This window comes from Hoplias malabaricus, chromosome 10 (assembly GCF_029633855.1).
Source record: "Hoplias malabaricus isolate fHopMal1 chromosome 10, fHopMal1.hap1, whole genome shotgun sequence".
In the NCBI taxonomy this organism is placed as follows: domain Eukaryota; kingdom Metazoa; phylum Chordata; class Actinopteri; order Characiformes; family Erythrinidae; genus Hoplias; species Hoplias malabaricus.
In genome coordinates, this window is record NC_089809.1 from 9,395,843 (window position 1) to 9,421,395 (window position 25,553).

General features: G+C 38.3%; 2 protein-coding genes across 2 annotated transcripts; both read left to right on the plus strand.

Annotated features, from left to right (window-relative positions):
- Positions 1-749: 749 nt before the first annotated feature.
- On the plus strand, positions 750-12,343 carry smg9 (SMG9 nonsense mediated mRNA decay factor). Its single transcript, XM_066683419.1, has 13 exons — positions 750-1,228; positions 1,627-1,701; positions 2,865-3,090; positions 3,941-4,038; positions 4,624-4,736; positions 6,937-7,048; positions 7,460-7,555; positions 7,710-7,795; positions 8,487-8,593; positions 9,643-9,750; positions 10,298-10,423; positions 10,690-10,834; positions 11,680-12,343. The coding sequence occupies exons 1-13, from the start codon at positions 1,085-1,087 to the stop codon at positions 11,756-11,758; spliced, it is 1,515 nt and encodes a 504-aa protein (XP_066539516.1). The 5' UTR covers positions 750-1,084; the 3' UTR covers positions 11,759-12,343.
- Positions 12,344-18,047: 5,704 nt separating this feature from the next.
- Positions 18,048-24,871, plus strand: LOC136708008 (uncharacterized). Its single transcript, XM_066682267.1, has 2 exons — positions 18,048-18,389; positions 21,069-24,871. The coding sequence occupies exon 2, from the start codon at positions 21,132-21,134 to the stop codon at positions 24,198-24,200; it is 3,069 nt and encodes a 1,022-aa protein (XP_066538364.1). The 5' UTR covers positions 18,048-18,389; positions 21,069-21,131; the 3' UTR covers positions 24,201-24,871.
- The last annotated feature ends 682 nt before the right edge of the window (positions 24,872-25,553 follow it).

The window sequence follows — 25,553 nt, forward strand, 5'->3', positions numbered from 1 at the left end:
GAGCAAAGCAGGTGAACACACCCTGGAGGGGGCGCCAGTCCCGCAGGGCCACACACACTCACACATTCACGCACACCTAGGGACACGTTTGAGTTGCCAATCCACCTACCATGGATATTGGACCGTGGGAGGGAACAGGAGCATGAGGAGGAAACTCCTCACAGACAGTCACCCGGAGTGGGACTTGAACCCCAACCACAGATCCCTGGACTACCTACTTGTTGCACCAATGAATAACATTCATTCATTCATTCATTCATTATCTGGTCGCGGTGGGTCCAGAGCCTCCCTGGAATCATTGGGCGCTAGGCGGGAATACACCCTGGAGGGGGCTGAATAACATTCACTTCAGAAAAAATATTTAACTCATTTACTCATTTGTAATTATTCATTCAATCTTGGATTTGATTGAAATTATAATAATTTGAAAATTATATAAAATTGTTGTATATATATATATACACATTTTCATGGGACGTCAAAATGAAGAAATGTTTCTTTCAGCAGGTTGTTTATAGCACACAAACAGATTTTAATACTAACAGTTGAGAAATTGTGATTTATTACATTAATAAATAAATAATACTGATTGGACGCCAAATAAAATTTCACATTTATTATTTTGAAATGTAGTTTTTTTCTGAAAGGAATAGAATATCAAAGATACTCTAACCGAATTTTGCAGCTTTATTTGTTGTACGCAAGTGTTAAACGTGTGTCAGTTTGACACGAAGATCTAGGAACCAAAAATAGCGGTACCGCTTGCTCTGTCCGGATCAGGGACTTGTAGCTAGGCAACGCTAGCAGGGTTGAGCTAAAGTGGCTAGCTATAAACGGTCTCTAACTGTATTCTTAATATTTTTCTTTCGGTTTTTGGCCTTAATCCAGACGGGTCAACATAAACGTTAATTTGTTTTCATACGTGGCTTGAAAACATTGTAGCTAGCTATCATTGTTCGGAATAAGTAAAGGGTGCTAAATGAGCTAGCAGCTGAAATAGCTAGATTGAGTTCGGTATTCGCGGGTTTTGTGTTTTAGTTGTGTACTGTGTAATAAGCTGTGTACTGTGTAATAAGCTGTATTAATGTCGGAGTCTGGACACAGCCAGCCAGGGCTGTACGCTCAGAGCCGTAGAAGAAGGCGCCGCAGGGACCGAGAACCCGCCGCCGCTGCGCTCAACCTCTCCGGCCCCAGCAGAGACCGGGATCTGGGTCCTCGGGAACGTCGGGTAAAAATAATCTCTCCATTTATCACAGAATAAAATCACCTCCAACTCTCTGGTTATCACGGGATAAAATTGTGTCTAATTCCTATTTATCACAGGGTAAAATCACCTTAAACTCTTATTGTTTTCACAGAGTATAATGATCTACCAATCTCTAATTGTCACAGGGTAAAGTCACTTCAATCTCACTAGATATCACACAGTAAAAATCACCTACAGTTTTCTAGTTATCAAAAAATAAAATCACTTCAAACTATCTACTTATAGAATTAGGGGTAAGAGAAATATTGCATGGTAAAATCATTGAATGTCTCAGTTTGAAATTATTGTAATTCTTGAATCATACCATGGTTCAACACAGTGAGTGTACTAAACAGAATAAAATTTTCTTTGGTTCTTAGGATGGGAGTGAAGATCCTCCTGGTCCACTTCTTCAGAAGACCCCCATCATTTTAGCCAAGCCTCCTGGAGAGAGGGTGAGTCTGTATGTATGTATACATGTATTATTTTAAGGCTAAAATGCAAATACATTGCTCTTTCAATCAACATATATTATTGGAGCTGTCAGGCTGAACATGCACATCTGTTCTCATTCATTGTCTGTAACTGCTTGTCTAGTTTAGAGTTGCAGTGGGTCTGGAGCCTACCCAGAATCATTGGGTGCAAGGCAGAAACACACCCTGGAGGGGGCACCAGTCCTTCACACACACATTCACTCACACACTTACACCTACGGACACTTTGAATCCACCTATCTACATGTGTTTTTGGACCGTGGGTGGAAACCCATGCTGACACGGAGAACAAACCAAACTCCTCACAGACTGTCACCCGGAGCGGGACTCGAACCCACAACCTCCAGGTCCCTGGAGCTGTGTGACTGCGACACTACCTGTTTGCACAATTTTGCCACAAATTTCTACAGGGCTAATTAGTTTGCACTTTGTTTATCATAATGAAATATTTGCAGTCATTTCTGTTCTAGAACAAAACATAAAATATATATGTAGTGTCTGCATAAGTGAGTGAAAAAAAAGCAATGTGAAAATGTTTCTTACCCTAAAATAATAAAATTCCCAAACTAAACTGAAATCTTGTCAAAAAAAACCTGACTGGTACTCTAAAACGTAATAACCTTAATATAGGAACGATGAATCTGTATTATCAAGGAGAATCACCATTTTCTAGTTATTGAAAATTGACATTAAGTGGTTATTAACCTACTGTACTGTGGTCTTATTGAATGCAGTGGACTGATAATTTCTTTCAGGTACTGGAAATGTGTGAGTGTGTTTCTTAATGTGTTAAAGTATGTTTTAAATAAACCCTAAACAAAATCTCAGATCACGTAAGTTGGCAGTAGAGTAATTGGAATCAGAATCAACCATAAAAATGTATGACCACTGCATCAATATTCTGTAAATTGTATTCTAAATTTACTAGAATATTAGCAATCTGATAAAACCCAGCAGTATACGAGTCACTTAGTAATTAGAGAAAACTATATAATGGCTTTAATCCATTATACAAAATCAGAGAATGCTGCCTACATGAGTATTTGAATAATAACATAACTACTGAAATCCAAATAATGATGCACGTTAACATGTTTAGTGTTTTGTAATTGGTTGCTCTTTAGTCAAAGCTGAGTGCTGCTGTCAGTGGCACCCCAATGGAGAAGCCCATCATGCTGATGAAACCAAGGGAGGAAGGGGGGAAATGTGTTGCTGCCCCTGACGCTGCCACCCCAGCTTCTGGCCCAGGTGTTGCAAAGCTGGAGAGAGAAGGCCAACGTCCAACACAGCCAGTTTATCAAATCCAGAATCGTGGCATGGGTTCAGCTGCATCAACCGGAGCTGTTGACCGTGAGTTTTTATGAGTTCTCAGCAGTGTCTTTGTTAATATAAAGCACAATGCTCAAAGATTGTGTCCTCCTGTATTGCTCCTCCAAAAGCTTGAGCATCCGGGCTCAAATGGCATATTTTTTGTTTTTAATTGCTAAAAGAAAGTATGTCCACATCCAGGTTGCACTGGTCATGTTATTAATTGTTAAATTGTGTCTGTGATCATTTTTTATGGACAGTTTAAAAGGTAACTAACCAAAGGCGCTTTTCCACTGTAGGGACTCTACTCAACTTTCCTTTTTGGTTTTCCACTGGCCAAATCTGGTACATGGTCCCTAGAACCAGGTACTTTTTCAGTCCCTGGTCATGCTGGGTTCCAACCGTGCTCATTCAAATCCAGCACAAATTTGCCACTTGTAAAACCTCTTAAGTTACAGCAGTTTTCACATCTGTTTTTATCCAACTCACACCTTTACCTCGAGGTGTTTTGAAGAGGTTTATAAGATCCTTGGGCTGATGGCCAATGAAAATTTCCAGCAGAAGCCAAATGTGCAACAAAAAAACTGATCTGTGAGAACTGGGATGCAGAGCAGTGTCCAGTCCAAAACAAAAACAACACCTGAATAAACAAGTAAACAGCACCTAAATTTTAAATTTATCATCGTCATTGTTGTGGTTTTCAGAGCCCACAATTACTGTTAGAGGCGCTGTTTTTCAGTATCACTGGCTCCATTTCATGGGGAGAGCTAAGCCGAGTTGAGTCAAGTAGAGCCAGACTCATCGGAACGTCAGTAATTGAATGCCCCTTTTAGTAAATCTGCCTTTTTATAGCAACTCTATAAAACCTCATTTTTTCTACCCTATGTTTTAGCTGTGATTGGCCAGACTAAGCTCTTGCCTCCTGAAAAGATGAAGCACAGCATTAAACTGGTGGATGACCAAATGAACTGGTGTGACAGCGCTATGGAGGTAAGTGTCTTTAGTTTACACTGTTTTGCATTGACATTTTCTAAACCTTGTTTGAATGTAAAGCTGGGTTTTTTTTTTTTTTTACATGTAAGGCTTTTGGCAGAGCAACTTGCATATTTAATCATGCTGTGGTATATAGAGTAGATGAAAGTAGCCTTAGGGCTCTTTAAAGTCGCTCAAAGACACTCACTAGTATAGACATCACTGATAAATTCAGGTCCACACAGTAGAAATCCTTCCCAGAATTTTGTTTCAACCGTGCAGACACTTCTGAGGTTGGTCATATACATGATAAGAGAAGCCATGCAGTTGAAAAGGAAAAACCTGGAGAGGATAATTAGGTTCTTGTTTTGTCCCCTCTGGTTATAGAATAGTGTGGTTGCTTGGTCCTGGATGTAAACCCCAGTTGGCTACATCAAGAATAGCAGTGTTACCCACTACAATAACCACTACATAAATCTCGTCTATGACTGAGTTTTAACCTATGACTAAGATACAGTGCTGGATGTAGTCTAAATTAATGCAAATTCAAATAACTATAAGTGTATTTTTTTTGTCAGTTACATCTGTACGTCTTTTTTTCAGTATCTGCGGGACCAGACAGACATGCTCGTTGTTGGAGTCATTGGACTACAGGGAACGGGAAAGTCCACAATCATGTCCCTTCTCTCAGCCAACACACCTGAAGAAGACCAGAGGTAGACAATAGATTGTGATGCATTTCTCGGTTTTTGTTTATCTGTTGAAGTTTGTATCTGTCTAGAGGAAATGTGTTTTACATGTCCAGTGTTTATCACTAATCAAATAGTCTTATTTATTTAAGTAGAATTTTGAAATAGTCTGACATCAATTGCCCCAACCCAACAAATAACACTAAATACACTTACTGGCTTTAAAAGGAACACCTACTGGCACATTAAGTAAACATAGCACATATGTTGATACAAAATTTGTGTTAATCTTCTTATAGCCTACACCAATTTCTTACCACTTCTTTTGGTGGTGGACCAGTGATGTGTGTGAAAACCTCTACATTAATACTGGGACTGACAAATTCATAGTTTCACCATGCACAAACTACCATATCTGTGTGAGTTCTGCACAGAAAATCATTCTTCACTTAAGTAATATCTGGTCAGCAAATAATAATAATAATAAGCTGACCAATGAGGAAGGGAAAGCGGATGGCTGAGAAATAAAGCAGCAACAGAGTGTGTATGTGTACACTAGTTGTAATGAACACTGCAATTAAAAGGTAGGTGGAGCTCAGAGTGGACTGTGAAAGTTTGAATTTCTACCTATATACAGGTGCCTCTCAATAAATTAGAATAACATCAAAAAGTTAATTTATTTCAGTAATTCAACCCATGTGTTAAACAAATTCATTACAAACAGAGTGATCTATTCCAAGCTTGATTATGGCTTACAGTCAATAAACCCAAAAGTCACTACTGAAAAGTACATACAGTATATGCACTCAATACTTGGTCAGGGCTCCTTTTGCATGAATTACTACATCAATGTTGTGTGGCATGGAGGCCATCAGCCTGTGGCACTGCTGAGGTGTTATGGAAGCCTATGTTGTTTGATAGCAGCCTTCAGGTCGTCTGCATTGTTGGGTCTGGTGTCTCTCATCTTCCTCTTGACAATAGATTCCCTGTGGGGTTTCGGTCAGGAGAGTTTGCTGGCCAATCAAGCACAGTGATACTGTAGTTTTTAAACCAGGTATTTTGGCAGTGTGGACATGTGCCAAGTCCTGCTGGAAAATGAAAACTGATTCTCCATAAAGCTTGTCAACAAAGGGAAGCATGAAGTGCTCTAAAAGTTCCTGGTAGACGGCAGCACTGACTTTGGACTTGAAATAACACAGTGGACCAACACCAGCAGATGACATGGCTCCCCACATCAATGATTGTGGAAACATCACACTCAAGCAGCTTCGATTGTGTACCTCTCCAATCTTCCTCCAGACTCTGGGACCTTGATTTCCAGATGAAATGCAAAATTTATCTGAAAACAAGACTTTTGGACACTGAGCAACAGTCCAGTCCTTTTTCTCCTTGGCCCCAAGTGAGACTCTTCTGGTGTTGTCTCAGGGTCATGAGTGGCTTGACACAAGGAATAGACTGTTGTAGCCCATGGCCTGGATATGTCTCTGTGTGGTGGCTCTTGAAGCACTGACTCCAGCAGCAGTCCACTCCTTGTGAATCTCCCCCAATTTTTTTAATGGCCTTTTCTTGACAGTACTTTCAAGGATGTAGTTTTCCTTGTTGCTTTTGCACCTTTTTCTCCCACACTTTTTTCCTTCCACTCAACCTTCCATTAATATGCCTGGATAAGGCAGGAGGGTGTCAATGACAGCCTTCTGAACATCTGTCAAGTCAGCAGTCTTCCCCATGATTGTGTAGCCCACTGAACCAGACTAAAGGACCATTTAAAAGGCTTAGGAACCGTTGCAGGCATTTTATGTTGATTATTCAAATTTTCTGAGATAATGACTTCTGGGTTATCACTGACTGTAAGCCATAATCATCAACATTTAAAAAAAATAAACACTTGAAATTGATCACTCTGTAATGTCTCTAATATATAAGTTTCACATTTTGAAATGAACTACTGAAATAAATTAACTTTTTGATGATATTCTAATTTACTGAGATGCACCTGTAAGTTTTTTTTTATAAACAGTCACAGGAAATTTATAAATGAGCATTTTAACTTTAACCACCCATATCAGTCTGCTGTCCACTAAACGTCATTGAATGTCAGCAATTCAATTCTCTGATATTTTGTTTCAACAAAAACTCATGACATGAAAAGTCTGCCAAGGTTTCTCTACACAACTCATATCTTGAATCCATTTCATTTTCTAACCACTGAATATGCTTTGTTGGGAAGATCATATGTGTTCAGGGCCCAGACGCAGGAGATTAAGGAGAGAGGAGGGAACCAGAGCAGTGGTATTGACTTCTACATTACACAGGAGAGAGTCATCTTCCTGGACACACAGGTAAGATTGGAGACATTGGGTTTGAAGATTGTACTCATGAATGACTGCTCACATGAATATCATTTGTTCCTGTCCTCTATTATTACAGAACAATAGGGCAAGACCCTCTCAGCTATGAAAAGAGGTGTTAGTCAGAATTATGTTTCATAGGAAAAATGAAAGTAACTGGAAATATTTCTTCAGTTTTCAGCTGAGAAAAATGTCATGCACAGAGCTGGAGTAATGCATTCTCTCATACCCTAGTGTAATTATTGTAATATCAAATTAGCATTATTCCACATTTCAGTCTTTTGTTCAAAGAAAACAGCTGCCTCTGACTTTTATTAGAAGTGTGTTTTCTGTACTTCTCTAGTTCCTTTTCTGTTTATGCTCAAATTATTAAAAGTGTATGATTTACTGCTCTGTTCACAGCCCATACTGAGCCCCTCCATCTTGGATCATCTCATCAATAATGACCGAAAGCTGCCCCCTGAGTATAACCTTCCGCACACATACGTAGAGATGCAGGTGAGTATTTTGCCTGCTTGCATTTATCTAAATGCTTTCTGCAGAATGATTCAGAAGTTAAGAAGTAATGTTGATCTGATAAAGTTAGATCTGTTTGTTTCACATGTATCCACCATGTCAAACATACATCACCATGTTCTCTCCTTTTATTCAGTCTTTACAGATAGCTGCCTTTCTCTTCACTGTGTGCCATGTTGTAATAGCAGTTCAAGATTGGTTCACAGACATTAACCTGTACAGGTCAGATCTTGCGCTTTATGAAAAGCACAATTTTAGGCAAAGTTCTTTGTAATAGCACTGGAATTCTTCAATTACTTCATTGCATATATCCGTTGCACACACAATAATAAAAATACAAATATGACAAATAAAAACAAAAACAAATAGTGATCTCCTACTGTGACCAAGGTCATCCTGAAATGGCACACACTCACATTGTCAGTTGTTTTTCTTCTTTGTGGTAGAAGAGTGAGCATGATAGCCTAATTTTACCTGCTCATCTAAAGTGATTTTATAGGTAAAAATTGATCATTCGAAGATATTTAAAAAAAAAATGTAACTATAATAATAGTTATTAGCTTATTATTATATATTATACTTAGTTATAAGTAAAAAGTAACTATAAATTATTTTGTCATCTTTTACTACTGCTATTTAATATGATTCTACAATTTTGTATCACTAGTTTGTTTTCAGATACAGATAATAATATAATTTCAAAATATTTTTGCAAGTTTAAATGTAGTAAACTTATTTTGGTCCAAAATACATATATATTTGTATATTACACAGTAAATAATTGGATTGTACAGCAATTTAGTTTGGTTGATGCAGCAGTGTTTGAGACAGTTAGTCGTTTTTATGACCACTGTTGTGTACAACTAATATATGAAAAGACAACTACACTTTTTTAAATTTTTTTTTTAATTAGGTTTCTTCAGACTGCTGAGATGCTGAAGCCCTCTACTCCATCTGCCAGTCATGACAGCTCTGGATCCTCAGGGCCAGATGATGGGTCTGAGTACTATCCCCACCTCAGTAAGCCTAGATCGAACATTTCACTCATTTCTGTTTTCACTAAATTCCTGTTTCATCAATTGAACTTCGTCATCATCTTTTCCGGTTGTCCATTTCAGGGTCGCGGTGCAAATTTAACTTAGAAATGAGAATACAAATATAAAAGTGAAGACCTCTGTGACATTGTTCCATGTTAATGTTCTAACATAAGTGAGATTGTGCTATTGGACATTTTAGCAGCTCCTCTCCATTTACTTATACAGCTTTAGCAGGTGGTTGTATTATAAGTGCTTATTGGTCTATAAGTATGCACCCTATATAGTATACATACCCTTGAACTTGGAGAGCTCAACAAAAAATGTATAACTTGGAAAGGGATAAATTAAACATGAATGACATACCCAGATAACTTTTATAAACTCAAAGAATTCTTCCTGGGTTCTGGTATATGGAGTCAAAAAAGGGTCAAAAAGATTTTGAGTTTGTAAAACAATACTCACAAATGTAACCGACTTTGTAACTGCATTTGAGCAACTACATACACGTAACATTAAAATCCACAAATGTATTGGAATGCACAAATTTAAAACAACAACAGCAACAATAATAATAATTAAAATTCACAAATATGAAAAAAAAGATTTGCATTTGTAAATCAAATGTCGTGAATGTGTGAATCAGTACCTTCTCAAATGGCTTAAAATGTGCAAGAGCAGACCTTTTTAAGGTTCCATGTGACCGTGAGAGTTTTTGAATGAGGTGGAAAAAATCATTTCTATTCAATACATTTGTGGATTTTAGTTTTACGTGTGTCCAGCTGACTGTGGTTAAAAATGTATAACTTTTTTTCTATAAAATAGACAGTATATGCCATGTGTATGTTAATGGGTCTGAGAATATTAATACTGATATAAAGTTAACAGCCCCTTCATCTAATTAAACTGCATACTTATTCTTTCACACTTTGCATCACAATTTCTCTCTCTTCACAATTGCTTTTTTTTAACACTGACATTGACACAAAATATTTGTTATAAAATAATTGCAAGGCCGACATTTGTTGTTTTTAGTTTTCTTGCAGAACAAGGCGAGAAGGGAGGAGTTTTGTCCTCGAAACCTGAAGAATATGCACACAGTTGTGGACAAGCTGATGACCCATTCCCATTTAAAGTATAAAGGTTTGTCTGAAGAACTTAAAATACTCCCACCACTCCCACCTCCACATATGGGCAAATATTTAAAATAAGGTTAGTACACAATCTTTGACACCTTCAGGCCACTAGATAGATAGATACTTTGTTGATCCCAAAGGGTAATTCAAGGCATCCAGTAGTAATCTACAGGAGTAGGATACAAAAATGTGTGTGTGTGTGTGTGTGTGGCAACTAAAATAGAAATATAGGTCTGAATATACAATACAGAACTGAATGTAGTATATAGACCTGAATGTAGAAGTAAATATAAAAAATAGATATAGAAATTCTCTGTGTGATGGAGGTAGTGCAATTAACCAATGCAAACAGTCTAAATGTGTCCATATGAAGTGTCCATATAAAGTGAAGAGTCATTAGAAGAAATGCTTCTTGTCACCACACTGATCAACTGCACGTTTCATGACAAATAAAGCATAATTAATTGTGAAAATAATTGTTCTCAAATATTTTTGTAGTATCACCCACTTCTAAAAGATGGTCATTGACCCTTGTGGTGGTGTTGTTTTATAAGGTACATTGTCCATGCTGGACTGTAATGTATTCCCTGGGCTGGAACGAGACTACCTCGGAACTGAAGTTAACCTGTTCCTTTTGCCGATACTTGAGAACGACGGAGATGAAGCTCTGTTGAGGGCAGGTGGGAGAACAGTTAACCTACTGCAGTTGATTTTCTTATTGCTATTCATTTCCATTATGAAATGTAAAAAAGATTATAGTTGTAGACATTGATCAGAATTATTAACATATTAAACTGCATGATTTAGGCATTTTTAAGTATGGGAATTGTGGGTCAATGTTATAATCTTCATATTCATCGGGCATGAACACTAAATTCATTTAATTAGACTCCAGTTAATTAACTAAAAGCAAAATTCTAGGTAAAAATCTGATTTTGTGTTGTAGGTACTGGATCAGCACCTCTTTTCTCTCTCCTGCCTGGCTACAGGGGTCACCCCAGCTTCTCTTCCATGGTGTCTAAACTTCGAAGCCAAGTCTTAGCCATGTCCCGCAATCAGCTCTCACACACCATCCTCACAGAGAAAAACTGGTAGGAATTATCAGCCAAGAGGATAAGGCTTAAAACAAAGAGATATTAGTAAATTAATAACATCTTACTACCTTTATTGCCATGAATGTGGCCCTTATGCAGATATGGCTTTAAATACAAACTAACTAACTTTCTAACTAAACCAAAGGGTTTCACTTACTCACTCTGATAACTTAGTAATAACTCATTTTGCAATTTTACATAAGATTGGTACATCTTCTAATATGTGAATTCAGCTAATAAAAGCTCATGTTTTATTTATTTTTTCATTTAGGCCTTTATTAGCTTACTGACAAAACAAAACAACATTAAATCACATTTATATTGAACACAAAAAGACAGGAGTCTATATAAATTGAATAATTAAGTAGTGCTTCCAGCTTAAACACAGAGTTGTCAAACCAACATTGTAGTACAAGTACATAGTTCTGCTGTTCCACAACCAAGTGTTTGGGAGCCTTTATAACACTAGCTATAATTCCGCTTTGGGCTTTGTGTTTTTCTATGGAGGTTTTGTACAAGCTGTGTGTGTCACGGAATTTTTTAATTATAAGGGGAGTCTATAAACTTACAATATAAATTGGTGGATTACAACACAAAACATCATGCAAAAACACCCCAAATGAATACAAAATATTTGTAAAAATGAATTATTATTATTTTGGTCTTTATTAAATGAGTGAATAGTTAAATTGGGCTTCCACTTTTTGTATATCGTTTGAAATACTAATAATGTGTACATTTTACCAAAGTATAATTACGCAATTAAAATACAAGTATTTTTTTTATCTGATATTAAATGTGACATGTATGTTTCATATGTTCCTGTTTCTATGGCTACACAGGTTCCACTATGCTGCCAGAATTTGGGATGGTGTAAAGAAGTCCTCTGCCTTGTCAGAGTATAGCCGCTTATTGTCATAGCCAAGAAGGTTATTGCAGAAATGCCTGACAACTGGAGAAATGGAGGAAGTCTCTCTTTCATGTGCTTTGAAGATGGGCCATGGAAAGATGCAGGTACCATGGGTCTGAGGCATGAGGTAGCTGCCCCCCATTTCACCAGAAATCCTCCCTGGAGTAGTGGATGTGTCCCGTGTGGGGGCTGCACTTATTGCCTGTCAATTTTGAAGGGTGAAAATAGAGCAAATATGTGTTTGCTGGCAGTGTTTTTTTGGCCCAAGCACATGGTAACATCGCTGTTATTTTTGAATTAGCGGAATCTGTTGCCTACATCAGAAATCTAGGGCAAACATTGCAGCAAGATCAGGAAGCTTTTGCTGAATAACAGGATTGTCAGATAATTGTACTTTTTTTAAATTATTATTATATACTTCAATAAAACAGTTCATGTTATTGTGAAAAATGTCTTCCGTAATTCTACAAATATTTTAAATGTTCATGTTTTTTTTTAATTCTCAGTCCAAACACTTTCAAAACAAAATGTGCTTCAAGAGATTTAGATTTATTACAAGAAAACACATTCAAATATGTAATATAAAAATAAGTGTAAACAGTAACGTGGTTAAAAACCCTGTGAAAAACAATAAATCAAGAATGTGATTTTCCTGAATATTTATTTAACTGACAGAACGACAGAATATATTTCCAATAGTTTTACTGACTAAATTGTAAATATAAAAAATGTAGAATTTGATGCACGCAACACACTGAAATTCATGTTTACAATTGTGTTGCATCATTTTTCTTACACTCTTAACACAAACATTTTGAAACCTAAGATTACAAAGAAAGTATTTCAAGTGGAAATTTTTGTTCATTCTTGCTTGCTACTAGACTGCAGGTGCATGACGCACCATGGAAGACAGATCTGGACTGCAGGGCAACGAGTGAAATGTGCACCCACGCTCTGTTGCCATTGTCTTGTCGAAATAACCAAGGACTTCCCAGGAAAACGTCACCTTGAAGGAATCATGTTTCTTCAAAATCTCTATATACACTTTCACATCAATGTATCCTTTACACATACACAAATCACCCATGCTGTGATCACTTATGCAGCCTTATATCATTAGAGATATTGGCTTTTGCACCTTTCCCTGATATTAGTCTGGGTGGTCCCTTTCATTTTTGGACCAGTAATTTCAATGATGTCTCCAGCTCAGATCACAAATGTCCTGTTTTTCAGACTATCTGAGATGATATATTTCTCCTTGCATTATAGTTTGAGGTTACATTTCCTGGTGCAGTGGGAGTTAATTAATTGACAATAATTTTCTCATATTTCCAAGCCCATGTGGCTTTATTTATTACAGTAGCATGTTTTTTTTTTTTTTTTTTTTAACATACATTGCTCTCTGAAGGCTCGAAGCCCAGATAAAATAGGGAGGGTTGCGTCAGGAAGGGCGTCAGACGTAAAAACTGTGCCAGATTGGTATGCGGATCGCTGTTGGTCCTCTGTGGCGACCCCAGACAGGAGCCGAAAGACGAAAAAGAAGAAGAAGAAGCTGTCTGAGTGCTCAAAGGTCACTCACGTTGAAGGTCAGCAGTGGTACCAACCCCTTGTCCAACACTGACTGAGATATCATTGGATTCCTGATAACTGTGTACTGTAGATTTCAGAGCTGTATTTGGCAATCTTGATACCTTCATTCACGCATTAATTTATTCATTGTCTCTAACTGCTGTTTGACCTGATGTTGTGAGCTATAACTTATCTTTGCTTGCAAAGCCTGAGCCTTTGGCGGTTGCTCCATTTGTGCATGTGGAATATTTCCTAGCCCTTTCACTCTTTTTTGCCCCTGTCCCAAATTTGTTTGAGCATCAAATTAAAATTATATATACAAAATAAAGTCAACATTTGTAAAACAAATAATAGTGTTATGCTGCCATGTATTCAGTGGTGTGCATAAACAGCTTCTCTTGAAAGGCAAGGCAAATATTTGGCTACTTTCTCAGAGTCTTTTATGTTTGAAGACCTATTAAAGATGTGGCACCAATTTAGCAGCTATTTCTGATAACTAATTTAAAAAAACCTGTACATTTTTTGCAACAGAGATTTTGTGACGAAGAGCAATAAAACAACTCAATACAATAAAAACGTTCAACAATGACTTTTGGATTACATTTGAACTACAAATCCCTTGGATCTTTGTGGTCATGTGGCGGTGACGTCACCCCCGGAAACTAATAGGCGTCTTGCATGTGACGTAGATGGTGGACAAGTCTAGGAGTCGCGCTTAATTTAATGCACAATGACGAAAAGGTGTGTTGTTTTTGGCTGCAATAATTCGACGTACAGTGGGACATCTGTGCACAAATGGCCCAAAGATCCCAAAATATCCAGAAAATGGACTAAATTTGTCAAGTTTAAACGGGCATTTTGGAAAGGACCATCCGTTCACTCCGTTATCTGTAGTGATCATTTCACGCCCGAAGATTACCACAGCTATGGGATGTGGAAAGCCGGGCTTACACGACGACTGGATCTTAAGGCTGGCGCTTTTCCAACAATATGGGCATGTAAGGAAACCAACGAAAGGTGTCCACGAGCCTCTGTATACATGGACGTAAACAGGGTAAGTACACTTACTTCGCCTGCTTTAGTCGGTGTTAGTTAACGTTAACTTGACTGGCTAAACTCGGTGGCTCAGATTATACTAGGCTTCGTATGCTAGTTGCATTACGGAGGTTTATAGTGTCGAATATTATCGGAATCTGAAGAACAAGCACTAGAAAATTCGCATTCCAAGCCAGCCTCCACTTGGAAAAGCGTGGTCAAACCCCGCTTAGGTTTCGGTGAACTGCGTATTCTGAACATTACGGTAAGAGCATGTAGCGGAACGAATATCAAGATAAAAGCCAAAAAAGTCACTGACAGGAGATGTATGTTATAAATAAATACATTTCTAAACAAATAATACATGAATAAAAAACATATTTGCTATTTTTTGGATAAAATGAAGATACCAGGACATGTCACTTCAAAATAAAGGATTTTTAAATGTTTATATTTCTGTCATTTTTATTCTAATTGTTAAGAGAAATCCTCCATCTTCCACACACCATTTCAACTTCCTAATGAGAGTACAACACCTGATAATGTCACTCACGTAATATGAAGTCATTTAAAAATAAAGGACCTTTGAATGGTCACATCTTTCTAAATTTAATTCCAAATTTATATAATTATTGAAAGGAAACTATTAGTTTGCACAGAACATTTTCACTTCATGATGATAGGACAAAACCTGATTGTCACTCAATATCAAGTCATTCTGATGTGTCATTTCAAAATAAAGACCATTGGTGTTGTCCTATCTCTGTAACTTTAATTCCAAATTCATATAATTAATAAAAGGAAATCATTAGTTTGCACACACCATTTTCACTTCATAATGATAGTACAACACCTGAATATTTCTCTCACTTAATTTTATATAGTATATTCACTGCTAATCATTCAATACATGTCTGTGAACTTGTGTAATCTGCCTGTGTATAGTCACATATATAGATTTTTTTTCTCTGTGTAATATATCTTGTGTGTAACATGCTTTGTGAAATAAAGTGTTCTATGTGCCACAATAAATGTGTGTACATTCAGCTGAACAAACAAATTGTAATGTCTACATCATTGCCGGCACCATTGCCTATGATATATACTGAGATGTGTTTATCTTATTGGTCTTACTCTGACTGAAATGGGGCAATGGTTAGAGACCGGGCTTGGCACCGGAAGGTTGCTGGTTCGATCCCCAGAACGGGCAGGAACATCCATGGCTGAAGTTCCCTTGAGCAAGGCACTGAATCCTCAAATGCTCCCCAGGCGGTGGGGATGGCTGCTGCCGCTCTGTGTGTGTATTCACAGCCCCTAGTGCACTAGTGTGTGCATGTGTTCACTGCCACAGATGGGTTAAATGCAGAAAACAAATTTATAAAAATTGCACATTGTACTGGATCGTGGAGTATGTTTTCCACTACACTGACCATAAATCTGTTTGGTAATGTAAATTTCATTAAAGTTTCCTGGGTCTGGGGACAGTCTGTGTAGCAACATCCACGCATGAGACTCTGACCAGTGCTGCCAAACGTGCTACAGACCCAGGAAACTTTAATACAGTACAATGTGCAATTTTTATAAATTTGTCTTCTGCATTTAACCCATCTGTGGCAGTGAACACATGCACACACTAGTGCACTAGGGGCTGTGAATACACACACAGAGCGGCAGCAGCCATCCCCACCGCCTGGGGAGCATTTGAGGATTCAGTGCCTTGCTCAGGGGAACTTCAGCCATGGATGTTCCTGCCCGTTCTGGGGATCGAACCAGCAACCTTCCGGTGCCAAGCCCGGTCTCTAACCATTGCCCCATTTCAGTCAGAGTAAGACCAATAAGATAAACACATCTCAGTATATATCATAGGCAATGGTGCAGGCAATGATGTAGACATTACAATTTGTTTGTTCAGCTGAATGTACACACATTTACTGTGGCACATAGAACACTTTATTTCACAAAGCATGTTACACACAAGATATATTACACAGAGAAAAAAAATCTATATATGTGACTATACACAGGCAGATTACACAAGTTCACAGACATGTATTGAATGATTAGCAGTGAATATACTATATAAAATTAAGTGAGAGAAATATTCAGGTGTTGTACTATCATTATGAAGTGAAAATGGTGTGTGCAAACTAATGATTTCCTTTTATTAATTATATGAATTTGGAATTAAAGTTACAGAGATAGGACAACACCAATGGTCTTTATTTTGAAATGACACATCAGAATGACTTGATATTGAGTGACAATCAGGTTTTGTCCTATCATCATGAAGTGAAAATGTTCTGTGCAAACTAATAGTTTCCTTTCAATAATTATATAAATTTGGAATTAAATTTAGAAAGATGTGACCATTCAAAGGTCCTTTATTTTTAAATGACTTCATATTACGTGAGTGACATTATCAGGTGTTGTACTCTCATTAGGAAGTTGAAATGGTGTGTGGAAGATGGAGGATTTCTCTTAACAATTAGAATAAAAATGACAGAAATATAAGCATTGAAAGATCCTTTACTTTGAAGTGACAGGTCCTGATATCTTCATTTTATCCAAAAAATATAGCAAATGTTTTTATTCATGTATTATTTGTTTGGAAAATTATTTATAACATACATCTCCTGTCAGTGACTTTTGGCTTTTATCTTGACATTCGTTCCGCTACATGCTCTTACCATAATGTTCAGAATACGCAGTTCACTCAAAACTAAGCGGGGGGCTAGTTTGACCACGCTTTTCCAAGTGGAGGCTGGCTTGAATCCAGTGTCATAACGGTGTTTTACCGCGGCGTTGTTCATCCTAACGTACTGCTGCACCGTCTGGTTCGCCAGTTGCACAGCACAGGACAGGAGAGACCTGCAGCGAGTGGTGAGAGGGGTGGAAAAAAAATCATAGGAACTCCACTACCCCCCTTCAGCGACATCTACAACAGCCGACTCCAGAAAAAGGCTACCAGCATTTCTATGGACATCACACACCCTGGATACACTCTGTTTCCCCTCCCCTCCAATAAGAGATTCAGACAATTAAAAGCAAAAACAAACAGGTTGAAACACAGCTTCTATCCCCAGGCTGTGAAAGCCATCAACCACCCCCCCCGCCCTTAACCAACCCATCCTGATTGACAATCATTAGAATCAACAGACAACCACCCATTCTAATGGACAAGAAATTGCACACGGCACTTTAAATTAAGCCTCTATTTATACTCTGTGTTAATGCTCGGAACAATCTACTATTTTGCACTCTGAACAATCTGCCATCTTTGCACATATATAGATTTTTATATTTTAACTGTTTTTCACTGTTTTAACACTGTTCTGAACATTGTTTTCTCAGCGACAATAAAAGCTATTCTATTCAGCTGTTGTCCATCAGTGACGTCACCCGGTTGCGTTCAAGAATTTACGGAGTGAGCTCGGGTTTTTCCGTCAATTTAATAAAATTGTCAGTTTTAAAGCAAATTAAGCATACTATTTTCATTTTAATTCATACTTATATATTTTCAGTAACTAAGATAATGTGAAATATTCATTGAGTTTCATTAAGTGGTGCTTAGCCTTTAAACAGACCGAATTAACAGACGAACCAGCACATGCGCAGTGTTGACATAATTTAAAAACCCGCGCATGCGCAAATGTAAAGAAGCGAATTTGTAAATAAAACATTTAGGGGAGATCTGGGTACATAATTTATATAGCATTTAATTTGTTTGGGAGTTTGATAGGTGTTTTGAAGCCTGGGGTGTGTTCAGAAGTCCAGTTTAATGAGTTTCTTCATGTAGCTGTAGAACTCTGAGGAAATGCTGTTGGCTTTGTGAGCTCGTGGTTTTAAAGTCTAAACATGCGGTGAACGGCTCGGGACTCCGCCGTGATTCTGACTCGAGTAACGTTAAACTTTCAGTGGAAAGATGGGCACTGACTCAACGCCAGACCCACAAACACACTCCAGATAAATTACCGAGTTTGTGAAGAGTTTCCATCTGGAAGAACTAAAGAAAGGGGCATCAGAGCGGAAGGAAGAGAGGTTTGTTTGGAGAAAAACACTTTGTTTCTACACGTGTATTTACAGGATATAGCGAACGTAAAGAAAAAAGTCATTTTAATGTGCAAAAACAACATAGCAGACCTCACATGGCGACGCGTCTCCTTACTGTTCACAAATGAAAATTTCCTGAACACGTCCCTCTTTCTCTTTCACTCCACCCCTCTTGTGTGTAGAGTATTGAACTGCTGCACCATGTGAAGAAATTCTTAAATGAGGAAAGCACGTTTACTATGTGTGCTATGAGATGTGATTATAATTAAATAGCAAGTCATACTAATGAGTTACCAATTCATAACATGAGGTACTAAATAATGTGGCAAACGTTCTCATTATTATGTGATGCTAAGTAACAATCATTTAATAATTATAGATCATAATTATAGGGAAATTTGTCATTATTATGGCAACTACGTACACTCAATGAGCTCTGGATTAAGAGCACCTACCTCCCCATTCACCCTGCTTTTCGCTGGTCAGGGCCATCACAGAGCAGGTATTATTTGGGTGGTGGATCATTCTCAGAGCTACATTGAGACGGGCGTGTTTGTTGTGTATGTTGGGCTGGTATGAGTGGATCAGACAGAGTGGGGCTGCTAGAGATCTTAAAGCCTTCTGTGTCACTGCTGCACAGAGAATAGTCCACCAACCAAAAATATCCAGCCACTGAAGAAGGACTAAAAGACGACCAACACAAACTCTGCAGCAACAGATGAGCTATTTTATCTGACTTTATATCTACAAGGTGGACTAATGAGGTAGGTGTGTTAAACAGAGTGGACAGTATGTAGACAGTGTTTAAAAACTTGTGCAGCACTGTTGTGTCAGATACATTTGTACCAGTTCTACACATCACCATCACACCTGTGTCACTACAGCACTGAGAATGATCCATGAAGCAAACCATTCCTGCTCTTGTGGTGGTCTTGTGTGGGTCTGTACTATTAAAGAGCAGGGGGAAATCGGAATGCAAAATATGCAGAGAAACAGGTGGACTATAGTCTGTAAATGTGGAGCTACAAAGTGCTGCTGTATGGTCAGTGGAGCTGATAAAATGGAAAATTAATATAGATATCAAGTAGGTGTTCCTAATCAAATGTATTTTGGCAGAAACAAGCTTCGGTAATTTAAAATGTTTAATGCCAAGACTTTAATGTCCACTGTTTCTAACCCACACTTTAGTGGCACTGCATTGCTTGTGCCATGGAGATCACATATGAAAAGACAGTGGGACTTGAGTCTGATGCTGAACTGGAGCAAAATCCAGATATTAACAAAATAAAACAAGAAATGCAAGCAAGTTCTAGCAGTTAAACCTAAATTAACTCAGAAAAAAGGCTCAGGTTAAAGGGGTTACACTGATGTTTCATAATTTCTGCACAGGTTAGTCACTGAGTAGTAAATAAAATGAGATGCACCAATCTGATGTGAAATGGCTCAATATAGCAACTCAAATTTCTTTACAGCTTTATTTAATTTTAACTTACAGCTTTAATTTCTTTACACTGTGTACAACACTAATACGTAGGTGTTTTGTTAGATCCTTCCTAAAATTAAAAGTAATCTTTCCATATTTTTTGAATGTTCACATTTAAGGATGATCATATTGGTAAAATAAATCTGTTCATTCATCTTTTGGGGACTATTTTGGGCGATCGCACTCTGCATGCAATTTTCTGTCATCAGTAAATAATTGTTTAAAAAATAAACTGATTAGGCCAAGAGCTTATCTCAAAACAATTAAAATAGAATCACAGGAAAGAGGCACTGTATTCATTACCAGTTTATTTATGAACTTTCTGTCATGTAGCTTTTAAGTACCATTTAAACTATGTTAATGTCTGTTATGTATTACCACCGTATTAGTCAAATAGTGTCTCATGAGACATTTAGTAGTGATGACTTGGTGGTTGGGGAACTGGGCTTGTAAGCGGAATGTTGCCGGTTTGATCCCCAGAGCACAGATGACTGAAGTGCCCTTGAGCAAGGCACCTAACCCCAAATTGCTCCCTAGGCTCCATGACTAGGGCTGCCCACCACTCTGGGCATGTGTGCTCACTTCCCCCTAGTGTTCACTAGTGTGTAACACCTTGGGATAAATTTGGAGAACATATTCCTCAGTGTGCAAGCACAGTGACCAATAAAATGTTAATAAAATTCTAATTCTAACCTCTCTTAACTATTAATTACGCTTACATGTGAAAAATGGTGGAATTCCCTTTTTAACATGTACACTGTTCAAATATTTATAGACTCGAATGAATTCAGCTGCTTTTGTGAAAGCTGACACTAGGTTGAACATTCACAGTTTGAATAACCTTCACGTAATGGCATGGATTTTGAGAAGCTTCCTGCATGCAATCACACTCGTGAAGAACCCTCCATGTGTACATTTGTTCTGCATTCTTTATTTTTCTTGGTGTATAGTATTTTCCCATACAACACTTCATCTTCTGTATTTAACATCACAGGCTAGCGCTCTGAGATGTTACACATCTTTGCTACTAGAGAATCTAAGTGCCACACTCAGCACTTAAATATGAAGTATACAACACTGCACAATCTTAAAGTTTACCATTATGATTGCATGTACCCGTGTGTCTTTTAGGAATTTGTGAGTTTTTTTTTTTACTAATGTTGAATGTTTCTTCTCATTCCAAGGACAATCTCTGCTGTAATATCTGCAATCTCAGCTTCCGGAATACCTGGCATGTGAACCAGCACATGGAAGAACACAAGAAAATGTTTAACAACTGCAAAGTCGAGGATTCTGACAAGGAAGTGACAACGGCTTTCACAGTCGGAAAGAAGTCTCTGGATGAGGATGTGGAGGAGGTCATTATTAAATCTGAGGAGGTTGAAATAATGTACCTGAAGGAGGAGGAGGAGCTGGAGAATGAGGAAAAGGAAAGCAGATTCACAAGGACTACAGGGCGGGCTCATATGTTGGCCACAGTATTCAGTGATCATAATTACCCTGGCACACAATTTCCCTCAAGCCCTAGTGTCTCAGATAAAGGACCTGCTCAGAACACATGCAATTTCACCAGGGGATATACAGACCATGTTAAAAACACTTACAGTGAATCTCTACATAAAACAAAAGACACTAATGATTCTGAGGATGACCAGCAGAAGATGGTTGAAATTCTGGTAATTCGTCCTATGCCACAGCAAGACACAGGCAGGGTCGTATTGCAAGCAAGTTATGAAAAGGTGTTTAAAATCCCGAAGCTTTACTGCACAGCACAAGAAACTAATTCGAAGTCTTCCTTTTCTTCTTCTGCCCCAGTCATGTTGGAGCCAGTGCAGCTTGACCATGGCATCAAGGTGGAGGATGATGCTGAGAATAATTTATGGGAGTGTGCACCCATTGAAGGAGATATAATAAAGGAAGAAGATGAGGAAAGTATCGGGTTCAATGAAAGAAATGGCTCTTTTATACAAGACAGTTCAACCGATGACTCTGAGGACGATCTGAGTTCAGATACAGATTCAGTTTCTGCAAACTACAGTAGCAGTGACTCAGGGAAGAGTTCACACAGATTACTCCGTAGATCAGAACGTTTGAGGACCATGAGACGAACTTGTACGAATGCTAGTGAGAAGACAATCAATTCCCTAGAAATCAGTACAGGTCTTGAACTTTGCTCAAATAATGAGAAACCAGTCGTTTGTGGAAAGGTCAGTACATTTCCTGAACCCAATTCATCTACTGAGAAACAAGACAGTTCTGCGAAAATCATTGCAGGCAAAGATCGCAGTTCAATAAACAACCCTCAGATTTGCAGTTCCTGTGGCCTCAGAAAAGTTCCAAGTTTGGAACAGCACAAGGAGCAGTGCAAGTGTATTCCAATATTCCAGTGTTACATTTGTGGTGTAATACGAAAGAGTGATGAGTTGCTGCTGAAACATCAGGCAGAGAAGCACCCCTTAACTAAATATTACTGCTCCAGCTGCCACCGGGTGTTTCCTAACCAGAGTTCTTTTACATCGCACCCCTGCTTAACTAAGATGCACAATGGACAGATCCCCCCTCCAGCTAAGACTGCAAAAAATGCAAAACCTCCGCCTTCATTGACTGTAGAACATTTACCTCTACAAGATGCTGGAATGTCTTCTAAGCAACCTCTTAATAGTTGTGGCCGCCAGACTGTATCCCCTTTGAACAAAAAGGAGTGGGAAACAGCAAAAATCAGTATTATAAGCTCTGAAGAGATTTATCATATAATTCCCACAATATTCAGCAATCATAATTACACCGGTAGCCAAAACCCCCCAAGTCCTAGTGTTTTCGATAAGGGAGCTGCTCAGAACATACACATTTCCTCCAGGGCATATACAGACCATGTTAAAAACACTGTCGGCGAATCTCGACAGATTGATAAATCAAAAGACAGTAAGGATTCTAAGGAGTCTGAGGTCGACATTGTAGTACTCCGCTCTGTGCAACAGCAAGAAACATGTGGAGACATATTGCAGGCAAGAAATGAAAAGGTGTTTAAAAGCCAAAAGCCTCAAAACACAGTACAAGAATCCAGTACCAAGACTTCCCTTTATTCCTCTGCCCACTTCATGTTGGAACCAGTGCAACTGTGGGATTGTGCACCTATTGAAGAAGATTTACATTCAGAAGAAGATGAGGTATGTTTTAAAATCAAGGAGGAAAATGACTCTGAGGAAGATCTGAGCTCAGATATAGATTCCACTACAGTCTCTGTAGACTACAACAGGAATGACTCTGAGAACAGTTCACACAAGATACTACGCAAATCACAACCTTTGAGGCACATGAGACGAACTTGTACAAACACTAATGAGAAGACAGTCAATTCCCTAGAAATCAGAACTGGTCTTGAACTTTGCTCAAATAATGAGAAACCAATCGTTTGTGGAAAGGTCAGTACATTTCCTGAACCCAATTCATCTACTGAGAAACAAGTTAGTTCTGCGAAAGTCATTGCAGGCAAAGATCACAGCTTAATTAACAAACTTCAGATTTGCAGTTCCTGTGGTCTCAGAAAAGTTGCTACTTTGGAGAAGTCCATTGAGAAATGCAAGTGTATGCCAATATTCCAGTGTAACATTTGTGGGGTAATACGAAGTAGTAATGAGTTACTGCTGAAACATCAAGATGAAAAGCACCCGGTGATCAAATATGACTGCTCAAGCTGCCATCGAGTGTTTCCTTACAAGAACTCATTTATGTCGCACCCCTGTTTTACTAAGGTACCCAGTGGACAGATGTCACCTCCAGCTGAAATTGACAACAATGTAAAAACTCCACTTACATTGAGTGTAAGAGATTTTCCTTCACATGCTTTTGGAGCATCCTCTAAACAACCTTTTAACAATAGTGACCCTCAGGCTGTTTCTTCTTCGAATGAAAACAGGTGGGAAACAAAGATAAGCAGAATCACAAAGACTGCAACGGTTGATCATTTATTGTCCACAATATTCAGTGATCATAATTATTCTCGCACCTACTTTCCCCAAGGAACATGCAAAGACATATTGAAAGCAAGATATGAAAATGTGTTTAAAACCAAAAATGTTGAGGATAACTTTTTGGAGTGTGCACCCATTGAAGAAGATGAGGATTGTAGTGAGATTAAGGAGGAAAATGACTCTTTGCTACAAGGCAGTTCAACAGACTCCTCTGAGGATGGTCTGAGCTCAGATACAGATTCAGACACAGATTCATATTCGGTCTCTACAAACTATATCAGTGATGACTCAGAGAACAGTACACACACATTGCTATACAAATCAAAGCGTTTCAGGACCATGTGACAAACTTGTAGAAACACTAATGAGAAGTGAGTCAGTTCTCTAGATGTTCTGTTTTTTGCTAAACTAATGAGAATGCCTACATTACTGAACCAATATCACACTTTGAGTCACAAGTCAGTTCTGTGAAATTCGTTGTAGGCCCGAACACAGCTCAGTTAACGCCCCTTTGATTTGCAGTTCCTGTGGCCTCGAAGTTCCTAGAAAGGAAAAGCCCATGGAGCAGTGCATGACTTACATTTGATGATTAATATTTAGGAATGATTGGTTGCAAACAATATAAAAACTCTGTTGACGTAAAGATTTTGCCTTCACATGCTGTTGTAGCATCTTCTAAGCAACCCCTTAACAATTGTGGCAGTCAGGCTGTTTCCTCCCTGTCATACTGTCTGTTACTTCTAATGCCATGTACTCCTGAAATATTGTTGTTGGCACATTTCAGAAACTCTGTGTCACCACCCCTAATTTAACACCTTTACCTAGTTCTCTACAGTTCTATTGAGAGGGCAACTATGCCATTAAACAGTAACCAAGACGAGACAAAATTTAGGTCCAAAAGGAGGAAAAGACCAGGCTCAGCCTTTACCTACAGCTACTCAGGCTTGTACTTGAATCTCAATTTTGTGTACAACCCCAATTCCAATTTAAGTTGGGACATTGTGTCAATAAAATAAAAACGATGAGAAAGAATACAATGATTTGCAAATTCTTTTCAACCTATATTTTTATCTTTTCAACCTTTCAATTAATACACTACAAAGACAAGATAGATAATGTTCAAGCGGATAAACTTTGCAAATATTCACTTATTTTGAATTTGAGGCCTGCAACACATTCCAAAAGAGTGGGGACAGGGGCATGATAACCACTGTGTTACATCACCATTTCATGGGGAATTCTTTCCCATTCTTGCTTGATGTACACCTTCAGTTGCTCAACAGTCCGGGGTCTCCATTGTCGTATATTGCCCTTCATAATGTGCCACACATTTTCAATGAGAGACAGGTCTGGACTGCAGGCAGGCCACTTTTCCACTTTGCGTCAATCATCTCAGTTGAGCTCGGGCCCAGAGAAGCCAGTGTCGTTTCTGGGTGTTGTTGATATATGGCTTTTGCTTTGCATGGTAGAGTTTTAACTTAGTTTAACTTAAATTGTAGATGGAGCTATGAACTGTGTTCACTGGCAAAGGTTTTCTGAAGTGAATGTGAGCCCATGTGGTAATATCCATTACAGAATGATGTAGGTTTTTAATGCAGTGCCACATGAGGGATGTTCATGGGTATTCAATGTTGGTTTTCGGCATTGCCGCATACTTGCAGAGATTTCTCCAGATTCTCTGAATCTTTTTTATGATAT

What these genes read in the sequence shown, in the direction of transcription:
- smg9 (XM_066683419.1), top strand. Translation starts at nt 1,085, where the DNA reads ATGTCGGAGTCTGGACACAGCCAGCCAGGGCTGTACGCTCAGAGCCGT. An exon ending in ATCAACCGGAGCTGTTGACC is followed by an intron (nt 3,091 to 3,940) that starts GTGAGTTTTTAT and finishes CCTATGTTTTAG; the next exon opens with CTGTGATTGGCCAGACTAAG. An exon ending in TCATCTTCCTGGACACACAG is followed by an intron (nt 7,049 to 7,459) that starts GTAAGATTGGAG and finishes CTCTGTTCACAG; the next exon opens with CCCATACTGAGCCCCTCCAT.
- LOC136708008 (XM_066682267.1), top strand. Translation starts at nt 21,132, where the DNA reads ATGGAAGAACACAAGAAAATGTTTAACAACTGCAAAGTCGAGGATTCT.